Source organism: Pararge aegeria, chromosome 26 (assembly GCF_905163445.1).
Source record: "Pararge aegeria chromosome 26, ilParAegt1.1, whole genome shotgun sequence".
Taxonomy (NCBI): domain Eukaryota; kingdom Metazoa; phylum Arthropoda; class Insecta; order Lepidoptera; family Nymphalidae; genus Pararge; species Pararge aegeria.
Genome location: NC_053205.1, coordinates 424,633 through 436,384, shown reverse-complemented (window position 1 = coordinate 436,384; position 11,752 = coordinate 424,633). Strand labels below are relative to the sequence as shown.

At 42.2% G+C, this 11,752-nt stretch overlaps 1 protein-coding gene across 1 annotated transcript in view; it reads right to left on the bottom strand.

The window, feature by feature from the left end:
* Positions 1–717: 717 nt before the first annotated feature.
* LOC120634996 (protein neuralized) overlaps positions 718–11,752 on the bottom strand; it is a 36,422-nt gene continuing 25,387 nt past the window's right edge. Inside the window, exons 2-3 of the mRNA XM_039905903.1 lie at positions 5,031–5,203; positions 718–4,856 (exon numbers count right to left, since the gene is read on the bottom strand). Coding sequence (XP_039761837.1) covers positions 3,390–4,856; positions 5,031–5,203 — 1,640 coding nt within the window. The 3' untranslated portion in view covers positions 718–3,389. The remainder of the gene's footprint in view (positions 4,857–5,030; positions 5,204–11,752) is intronic.

Below are 11,752 nucleotides of genomic sequence, written 5' to 3'. Positions count from 1 at the left end.
GAACCCTGATTTATTAATTTTCGAATATACATATAAAAATATTAGAACCAACATGATTTGTTTGAACTTGCGACTCACTAGCAATCGCGGCGTGAGGACTTTACCACTAAGCTACGGTTATCATACGACAGATGCCGAAGTTCAAATATGCTTTATCTATCAGTTTTATAGCGAATGTAGCTAATTTTGGCATCGGCGATATGAGAACCGTAGCTTAGTGGTAAAGTGCTCATGCCGAGATTGCTTAGTTTGTTCTGAAATTTTTATATGCATTTAAAAAAAATATAATTTCGATATTTCCTCCCTGATTCCCTGTAGCATCGAAATCTTCATTGCGAAATGTATTTAGAATCATTTTTGAGACTTTTTTATATCGGTACTGTCAATTTTACGTCACAATTTAAAGTGGATATTGGTTTCATCACTGTGCTATAGAAAACCAGGGCTCAGATTTATTTATTGGCCGTCCGTTTATCGTCTTTTAGTCGCAAAAAAGTGAGAAAATGAATCATTCTTTTTTTCTTTGTAAAAATGACATTCGGACAAAAATTATGCGAATATAAATTATTGTTCATGTAATTCCCAGTCTATACTATCTTTAAGGTTATATTTTTGGAAGGAAATCGTAAAAACAATTTTCATAGGAACTCCCACTGTCTGTAACACGGTGAAGTATGAGCAACGAGGAAGAATGTACTTATTTTCATAGACTCAACAGTAACTTCATACAAATCATAGATATGTCGAGTGTCAAGCTACTACTAAGCTGGAAAAAATATGGAAAATTATGCTTTTGGTCCTATAACATAAAACTCAAAACTGAGGCCTTAAACAGGTATTGGTGAATCAACCGATTGGTTGGTATGTGTACCAGAATAAACCATAATTTATCATGTTATGCTTGAAAGGTACACGAAATTACACATTATAATATGTTTCTGATCGTTGTTCACACTTCGCGTCGCATAGAAAACAAATATATTTTTAATAAGTTAATATTAAATGCATTACGAACTATCACCGATTGTGTATATCTATCTCTTTTCACCTGGACGTTCGGATTTTGCAGCCTAATGTCATATACATACATAACGGATTGCACGATTCATCTTATAATTTATAGATACATTTTAGTACAATTATAATATTATTGTTATTTAATGTTTAAATGCAGTTTTCATGTTTCAAAATATCTAGATAGATTTTAAGTTTAAAATCTTATCAAAATCTGATAAGATATTGTTCAAACAGTTTGAGTTTATTGAGTGTATATGACTTAATACAGATAAACATATACAGAATTATTCATATCAGAAGTGGGATAAATCCTGCAATCACTTCTACACGGCCAGTCCTACAAATATGGATACCTTAGGAACACTAGCGCTTATATCAACACCTAGCAGATACTACTCGCATTACAGTTTCGCGTCTCTTACATCAACTGTCACAATATAATGACAACTCAATTATAATTCCTATCATGGTATACGTTACATGTCAATATTCGATCAGCACTGATTCTATGTGGCATTAAAATTATACTTCTTGAAAGTTATTTAAAGAAATTTCGTTGTTTACAAACAAATTTATATGAAAGCTAAGCCATACAGTACGTGAGTACGTGATAAAATATAAATCTATAAAACAATCCAAGTTTCAGGTACAACTAAATGAGCTGCAAAAAGGACCAAAGGTTTTGGAGCCGTTCCCGGACTGGAAAACAGCATCAGTGCAGCAGAAGATGGAAAGATGCAAAGATAACCAATGGACGGACAGCGAGTTGCTGGACAAAAACGCAAGACAGGAGTATGGGAATCTCAACAAGCTTTGGGTTATTTGCATCATATATCACAACAGGTTCCTACATATGTATACGGCCATACTGCACAAGGGATTTGCAAAATAAATATTATTTGCGCAATGGTTTTAAAAACAATCTAATTTTATAATTTGAAAAAGTCAAGAATGGACAGTCGTCTAAATTGGTGCTACTTCAATGTCACACAGAACCAGAAACACATATGTTACTACGTCATTAGAGTTGGCATTAAACTGTCAAGACATTCAGTCGTCCGTACTAATTGACAAATTTTGACAGCTTTTTATTTAACTTAAAAACTACAGTCAGGTTACAAAATACATATAATTACAATTAATTGGTACACATAATAATTATGGAGGATACGTATATGTCTTTCTAATTATATATTTGTATGTAATACTTTAATTATTTCTTTCCACTATCGTTGAAAAGTTCTGAGGTCGTTTCTATCATAGCACTATGGTTTAAAATTAATGTTACAGCGATCTCCAAGTCACAAAATATAGTTATCTATTGTCAAGTTTTCATATGAATTGTTAAGCATCAATATTTGAAAGGAATAATGAAATCATAGATAAATATTACACACGATAAAGCCATGAGTAACATGACACGCCACTTTTGTTGAGACAAATGAAATCTTATAGTATTTTTAGACTAATTAATCTCTTTGCGTTAATTCGGAACTATTAAAATTTGATTAAGACTTCGTGTTGGCTTTACGTGGCGTGGCGAGTACCCGCCTTTTTCAGTGTATTTTAAATTAAAAGCACTATATCCAAGTTCGCCTTCGTAAACTAAATATACGCGTTATATATTATTGCTATACTCATTCCAACGCACGATATATTACAATAAGTGTCAATAATTCTACGTATAACAGCCCATATTACACACTTATAACACGCTACGCCCAAAATCGCACTTCAAACACTTCACCAGTGTTTAGTGCGCTTTAGATATTCTGTCAACAAGTGTCGCGGTAGCGTGGTCTAAGCCGCCCTCATCGATTCCAAAATTAAATTAAATGGTGGAGTTTTCACTTTGTACAGTTAAAATTAACCACGATTAAAGTTAACTACTATTTACAAACTCTATTCGCTACTACCAAGTATTATATTATTTAACGTCAATGTAATCCGCTTCCGAATGTATTTTTGGCATATTTATAATCTTAAGCTAAGTTTCGTTTCCATTCAAATAAGTTGCATTCACTCATACGCAGTTCCCGAACTGATCTGTCACTGTCAAAAATTACATCACTTTGTTTTACACGTTTACATGTACTGCTGTCAAAGGATCTTCGGCGGCAAGGTTAAGACCGTGATCATATGCGGTCGACTCGTAACCAATCACAAGACTCGCCCGAAGCCGCCTCTCGTCATCGGTCGAAATTTACCTTGCCTCAATGTAATCAACAAGTCCTCGAGTTTGACAGTGATAGCCCACTGAGCGGGGCGAAATTACCCATCACTCATAACTTCTCCGTCGCCACCGCCTAAATGCTGAGGAGCTAAAGACCCGCTTCGGCCGCTCGGCGCTGGGCCGCGGGGGCGCGCGCGCTTCACGACTTGTAGGTGCGGATGACGTCCTTGATCTGCGCGCGGCACAGCGGGCACTGGCCGCCGCCCTTGCCGCGCCACTGCTGCACGGCGCAGCGGTAGCACATGCACATGTGGCCGCACATGTACAGCACGCTGTCCACCGGCTGCTCGTAGCAGATGGTGCACTCCGCGCCCGCGCGCCGCTCGCCCGGCGCCAGCTGCTCGTTGCACGAGTTCTGGCTGCTGGACGCGCACGCCTCGGCGCTTCGGCCGGCGGCGCGCGCCGAGTAGGGCGCCGGCGGCCCGGCGGGCGCCGAGTAGGGCGCCGGCGGCCCGGCGGGCGCCGCGCGCGGCTCGTACGGCGCCGGCGGCGGGCAGGCGGGCGCCGCGCGGGCCTCGTAGTGCGAGGGCGGCGGGCCGGTCGGAGCCGCGCGGGGCTCGTAGTGCGCGGGCGGCGGGCCGGCGGGCGCCGCGCGGGTGTCGTAGTGCGAGGGCGGCAGACTCACCACCAGCACGGCGCCCGGCGCGCACAGTCGCAGCGGCGGCGGCGACGGCGCCTGCGAGCGCCACAGCCGCACGCGCGTGGTGGCGCCGTAGATGTCCACGAAGGCCCACAGGCGCAGCGAGTGGTCCACGTGCATGGCGGGCGCGGGCGCGGCGCCGTTGCGGCTCACGCGCACCTCGCCGTCCGGCGTGAGCGTGACGGCGAGCTCGTCGCCGCGCCGCAAGCCGTCGGCCGCGTCGCGCTTCACCACCCAGTACTCGGGCCGGTCCAGCAGCTGCTCGGCGTCGTCGGGCAGCTCGCCGGGCCGCAGCGCCGCCGGGTCGCAGGACGTGAGCCCGACGGCCAGGCTGCCCGCGAAGGCGCACGCCGACTCGTCCGTGGCCAGGATCTGCACCACCACGGTCTGGCCGGGCCGCAGCGGGCGCGCCGAGAACACGTAGCCCTGGCAGAACTCGGCGTCGGCGCGCGCCGCCTCGCCGCGCTCGTTGGCCTCGCACACGTTGCGGCCGCGGGTGCGGTGCAGCGGCAGCGGCGCCAGCGGCAGCGCGTGGCGCGGCGCGGGCAGGTCGGCGCGCGGGGGCGGGTCGGCCACGCTGAGCGCGCGCAGGCCGCGCAGCAGCGCGTCGGGGTCGCGGCGCGGCGCGCGCGGGTCGGCGAAGGCCACGGCCGTGCAGTTGCCGTACACGTCCACGAGCGCCCACAGCGGACTGCGCGTGTCCACGCCCGAGAAGAACAGCCCCTTGTCCTCGCCGTTGACGCCGAAGTGCACGTCGCCGGCCGAGTTCACGCTGTAGTGCAGCACGTTGTCCTTCTCGCAGAAGCGCTCGCCGAGCGCTTTGGCCCAGTTGCCCGGCTTGTTGGTGAGGTCGGGGCACGCGTACTTGGGCAGCGCGTGCGCCAGGCCGGTGGGGTCGTTGGTGGTGAAGCCGAAGCGGATGACGCCGCTCCAGCTGTTCGATATCTCCACGAACCGGATGCAAACCTATAAAAGCATCAGACGCATCAGTCAGCGGTTGCCTAGCGCGAAGTATCTGCAGCCGATATTAACTTTGGGTGAGATCGAACTTGAATTGAACATAAGATTTTGAACAACAATTAGTTCATTATGCTCAATATATCCGCCACATATGAACCGCTGACGGAACTTCTCGCTCACCTTCTCGTTGACGCGCACGGGGCGCGCGCTGAATGCCACACCCTTGCAGAAGGACTCGACGCGACGGGCGGTGCTACCGTCGCGCGACACGCGCACGTTCTCACCGTGCACGGCGTGGAAGCTGAGCGGCGGAAGATTGTTGGGCGCACCGCCGGTGCACGACGTGCGGGGAGCTGCGGGAAGAAAGGTGGTCAGTGGGACGCGACCAACACTAGCTACATTACAATAAGACACTAGCAAGTGTCTCATTTTAATATGGTCCTTTAAAAAGTATATTTAAACTGCAATGTTTCCTACCAGATGACGCTAAAGTCGCTATTTTACTGGTAAAAAGGACATATAATCATTTTGACGCCGGCGCTATGAAAGCCGTAGCTTAGTGGTAAAGTGCCCAAAGTAAAATCCAGTGGGTTCCGGATTTGCAGTTTAAAAAATTTAACTTTTTATATTTTACTCCAAAAAAAGTGTGGAAAAAACAGTTTAATAAAAATTATAAATTATCAGAAAAAAAATGTGTCCTCTTTTGTTTCAAAAAGTATTTCCTTTTAATATGACCCTTGGAAAAGTAGATCTAAATTGCAATTTTTCCGACTTCAGTCGCTATATTAATTTCGGCATCAACTGTATGAGATCCGTAGCTTAGTGGTAAAGCGCTCAGGCCGCGATTGCCCGAGAGTCGAGGACCAAAAACTATTTTTTTTTAATTGATACGATAACCATACCATATAGATATAAAATTAAAAATGTTATCTCATATATAAAGTAAATTTTAAAACTGTATTCATTTTTCATTACTCACAAGACGCTGTCATTATAGAATAGTTTTATAGTTTTGCAACCAGACCCCATAGGGTATGGCGAAATTTTTATATTTTTAAGTTTTTTAAGCTTAAACCTGCTAAGCAACTTCGGGGCAATATCACGGAATTACGCTGCATAACCGTGTCTCAAACTATTTGTATTTATCCTTTCATACATGCAATCAATGATTAAAGTTTCAACAAAATTCCAATGTTTATCCTTAAATTGGTTACCTAAGCCCACCAAACAATTGTCGAGCAGAATAATGGATTTACACTCCATATCCTTGTCGCAAAGCAAGCTTTATTTCTCATATAAGTTTTGTCAAGCAATGGGACATGGTGACACTGACGATGACAAATCGACCGACAAAAATAAAACTTAGATAAACCGAAGTAAACTTTATCCCCACCGTTTATTGCTAAAAGAACTAGAAACTCGATTCTCGCCACCCCAATTACAAAGAACAGCTAGTGAAATTGCAACCTTATTACGTGCACATAAGGGCCACAGGTGCTATAGCGGCGGTATAACAGCCCCCCTATTCTAAGGACCCACCTGCCTCAGCAGATGTACGGCAGCTTGCAGCCATTGGTTGTGAGGAGAGCAATTTATTTAGAAACTACTAGCTCGGTACACATTACTGTTGTATTACGTATTTAATGGTGTCATGGTAGCATCTTGCATGAAACTGGGTTAGACATGTGAATTTTGATCGCAGATGTCAATATTAAATATTAATTAACTCTCAAAATTAACAGCAATAAAAACTTTATTACTCAAATTCAAAATGTCAAGCGTGTTTATAAATTCGTTTGTTTGTCCTTAACGCCCTAACTAAGCAACCGATCAACATGATTTTTGGCACAGAGTTAGTTGAAAGTTCTTCCGAGGAAAACAAAGAGTTATAATGTAAAGATGTACAAAAAACTTCTGCTGAAGCTTGCCTCGAAACTGTGTTAAACTTAGTAAAAAAATATGATACATATTGCTCCTCATGTGTACACTCGAACGTGTATGAAAGCTAGAGACGAAGAATGAAAAAAATTGTGTGTTACTATCGTCTTACACAAAAACCACTTAATATCCGATTTCCTCGCCCGAAAGCGGACTATTTCGGAACAACCACGTCATCCAGCGATCAGCTTCCGCCGGATATGAGCCCCTACAATGCACCCTCGCTCAGGACCACCTGGCACTTTACAAGTACCCCTAAACGCCCCTACATTAAAAAAAAAAAAAAATATCCTCAACCATAATTTGAGAGAATGAACAGAAACCTTGAGCTATTACAACAATCTGCACCAAGAAGACAATTAACGCGTATATAAATATATACACACACATTCTCCAATAAAAAAAAAAAAGAACGTGTGTGTAGGTACTTATGTACACGCGTTAGAAGTTATATCTACTTATTTGGCGCAACAAGATAACAATCTTTTCAAAAATTTTACCTTCCGCCTTATTTGTAGAAAAACGACACTAACAATAGAGAAAAATGTTTTGTTTGAATTATTGAAAGTCGACTGTCAAACCTTTTCTAGAAAGACTAAAAGGTTGACTGTAGCTAACTTCCTGGTGTCGGTTTGTTGTGACGGTGTGCGCGCGCATCGTAAAAATTTACTCTCACCATCTTTCCCTAACGCGCCAAAAGAAGTATAACTTCGAAAAAATTTAATTCTTCGCTACCATAATTTGAGAGATTGAACAAAAACCTTTATTATAATCTGCACCAAGAAGACAATTATGGCGTATATATATATATATATATACAACTCGGTAGAATCTGCCTTCCAAACTTCCGGACATTACAAACATACAAACAGATAGACCCGACGCGGTCTCAGAAGTGATGACAGTCTATTTGAAATGAATGAATTTTGGAAATTTGAACTTCACAATACATCCTGTTTCAATTCTATACGGTATCTGTTGTAGCAAAAGATATAAGTTATATGGATAATGGATGAAACATCGTAAATCACTTTATACTTTGAACTAGTTCTGGAATCTTCGAAAGGCTATCTTGAAGCTTTAGAATGGAAATATATTGAGAATTGTGAACGGTGAATGTCGAACGTCCGTATTTGGTTACAATATAGCTAGCTACCTATGTGTTTCTCTCTATTCATCCTTTATTTTCCTAACTGTGTAGTGGTGTACGAATAAAGAGTTTAAATCAATAAATTGATTTTGCACAAATGTCTTTCCTACTTAGTATAAAATTTTTGAACAAATTGAGTTATCTATATCTCGGTACATTTAAGTATCATCTTTATCAACTGATCACTGGCCCACAGCTGGGCACGGTTTAGGTCACCACGCTGGCGCACACCTTTGAGGACGTTATGGAGAAGTCTCTGGTATGCAGGTCTCCTCACGAAGTTTTCCCTCACGATAAGAGCAACTTATATGAATTGCTCAAATCATAAAGTCACTTAAACTCAAACTCAGAAAAGTTAGTGGTGCGTGCCAGTAATCGAGCTCTGACCACCCAAAAGGGAAGTTGAAGTTCTAACCATTAGGCTATCATCGCTACATCAATATATAGCCTGGTACTTAGGACTTTTGCGTGGTCAGAGTTAGGATTCGGGGGGGCAGAGTTCTAATCCCAGCACGCACCATCACTATCTGTGGTGGACTACGGCTTTAACCCTTCACATTGTGGGAGATGATATAACCAACATTGTTTTAGTGGAACTGTGCGGAAAAATGCTCATGTTTTCCGCCCCAATATGTTGCAATGTCGACCCTGGTGACCGCAGGGAGTCGTCACGTCACCAGACCGTGGAATAAGGAAATTTTAGTAGATGTAATGAGACTCTTTGCACGCGGTTGTAAATAACAAAACGGCGTGAACAATGCTGAGAACACTTCCGCACACGACGCACGGACACGTGCGGCTCCCCGGCCAACGGAGGGTGATGATGTCAGAGCCGTGAAGCGTCGCCGAGCCGGGGGGAGTCGCGTGATGCGATTAACATAATCGCAATAGAATAACCTTATAACGACTAGAAGTTTTTAAGTTATTAAGCGAAACATTTTCACTATCGAAGTAATTTTTTTCTTTGTTGATATGTTTTATTACAACAGATTTTACAGAATAAAAGCACAATAGATACTTCGAAAAAAATAATACGGCCAGTACAAGCTCTTTATCGGGCTTTTTTTATGCTTGTTTGCGGAGGAAATCGCAATATTCTAAGATAACACTAGTACAGAAAGTAAGAATTTAAAACGAGTAGTTACTTCGATTAGTAGCAACACTAAGTCGAGTGTTTGTATACTCAAAGACTACACTACGTTACTCATTGTGTTTCTATTAATGGTTTTTGTGCTATACATTTAAAGAAGCTTAACTCGACACTACAATAGAATCATCCGCCCCCTCGGAGGGCGCGGAGGTAACCCGATCCCTCCCCAGCCCTCCGCTACATGTGTACACAAACAAACGACATCGACAATTAGCTACGTGCCGCTATTTATAGCGAAATGCCCCGCGTGCGGCACGAGGCACGCGCACGGCACGCGTTATCAAATAATTGTAATAAACAGTACTTTAATAATATTTAAATGATCTGTACAATACGCTACGCGTCACACTAACTAGCTAATGAAAATGGGCCCGACGGGTTCTTGATTAGACTGGAATTGGTGGTACTTTCAAGAAAAACTTTGCAGGCTTTGGAAAAATCATTTTAGGCTTATATTCTCAGCCAATTCTCAGTCGGTCTCTCTCCTGCTCCAGTTTTGTCCCATTGGCTTTTGTGTTCAGAATTAAGATATTGTTTTAAAATATAATTAGAGATAAGAGAACTGGAATCTTTTTGTTACGATTATTATTGAAATAACCTACCAATTGGTAGAAAAACTAGTTGGTAGGTTTTTTAAAACTCAGTAGCATCTGCGTTTGGAGCTTCAAACGTATCTCTCTAGGGCCTAAAGCCCCGTGCAAAGTCGGGCGATGATGCTCAACTCACTTGGACACTTGCCTTTCGAGCGGCCAGTCCAAATGTCAAGTTTTGCGTCACGCGAGTCTTCCTGGTGCCACGCCGGCTAATCTTAGCGGCGGCTGACGTCAAGCGTGATCTCAATCCCTCTAGGCTCGGTCATAGTTAAACGACGGCTGGTTATATCGGTACTAAGACTGATTGACGATTACAAAACGCTTTGACAGCCATTTATTTCAATGGTATCCGATCTATCTGCACCTGAAGCTTTTGATTGTATTGTTTTGGTAGAAATAAGTGTGCCGTGTGGCAGATCAGAATAGTCACAGCAAATTCAAATTTTTAAATAGTGACTTCACCACCGGTTCGGAAGGCAGATTCTACTGAGAAACGGCACAATGAGTCGGCAAGAAACTTAGCAGATTGCTCTTTTCCAACATAATTGTATACTAGTAGTTTAAGAATCTTTATAATTTTTCTGTTTTGTAAGAGATGAGAGCGGAGCGGCCTGCTTCCAAGCAGCCTTGTCGTTAAGGAATTAATTCATCAATCGTGTAGTAACCACATTGGTTAAATGTGTTTTAATATATTGTTTAAACTTAGGTAAAGGTAGATCTCATATTACCTTCAGTATCATGGTTTAAAAGCATATACCCATCCCCACAAAGGATTTCTGTACTTTTCTCAGACTATATGCAGATTTCACAAATTTATGTCCGTTTCTAGTAAGTTGACTGTTTATGTCGACTTTTTGTTTATAATTACTTATGTTTTGTTTAACCACTTCACTTCCCCCGGTTGTGTTACGAGGCGACTAAAGGAATGATATATAATGACATAGAATTTGTGGTACTTTTAAGAAAATCTTTTTTAGTTTTATAAAATTATTCATGTATGACCTAAATGCAGCATAGCGTATCATTCGGTCGCCGGTTAAGCAACGCATGGATTTAGCATTTACCTTTCCTTCATGCTTCAGAGAGCACGTTAAACAGATACAAAGTATAACTTTGCTGACGGTTTCCATTCAAATCTCTATATCCTTAATTGACAGCAGTGATTGTATCCTTCTCTCACATTTTTTGTAGGGGGATGAAAAGTCGCTGAAGTTTAGCAACTGACGTTAGAAGATAAACAATAAGGAGTACTTATAATAATCGTTACAAAATAATTGATTGATGCCTCTAAGAAAAAGAAAATTTCATCAGAAGCCTGACTAGCAATAAGGCTGTATTAGATTGTAGTTGTAAATGATAATGAAACATTTATATGAAAATCGAAACCTCGAAAGATCTGAACCGAATGGGTTTTAAAAAAGCACTATGTTACGTAATATTAAGAAAGTTAGTCTACCGAGATAGTTTCTACGCTCCGTGATCACCCTATCTGTTGTATAAAAAGGTTTCCTTTCCAGGGTGCTGTAGGTCGGTACCCTGTACAGGATGCGCTGGCACCGAGGCGTGTCTCCGCGCGTTGTTGCGGTAACCGCGTGGATACGAAGGAGTTCATTACAAAGTAAAGCACCTCATATCATTTGATTTACACTCACCAATTGCAATGCGTTTATGGTAAATATTACTGAACCGTTGAAACTATTGCCTGTCTTACCAGACCCTCGGTTTCGATAATGTAAATAAATCTTTCCACGGTTTAGCGCGAACTTTAAAGTTATTGTGATAATTCTATACACAAAATTATAACAAAAGAATGTTATATATTAGAAAAATCGGCTAAAGATAATGGTTTGAAATTAAATTAACAAAAATCTTATTTAGCAAATTTGAAAAATGTAATTATCTCATCAAATTGGTGTAGGTATTGTCGTCGGTCCTCGAGATATATACGAAGTTTGTACGAAATAAGATCGTTTGAAGTGGGTAAACATCAAGTCCAAAGCAGTCGGTTACAAACATACAAATAAAAGCGTGTAAAAAATGAAGTGCAGTTATCTTTATAGTCTTTTTATGA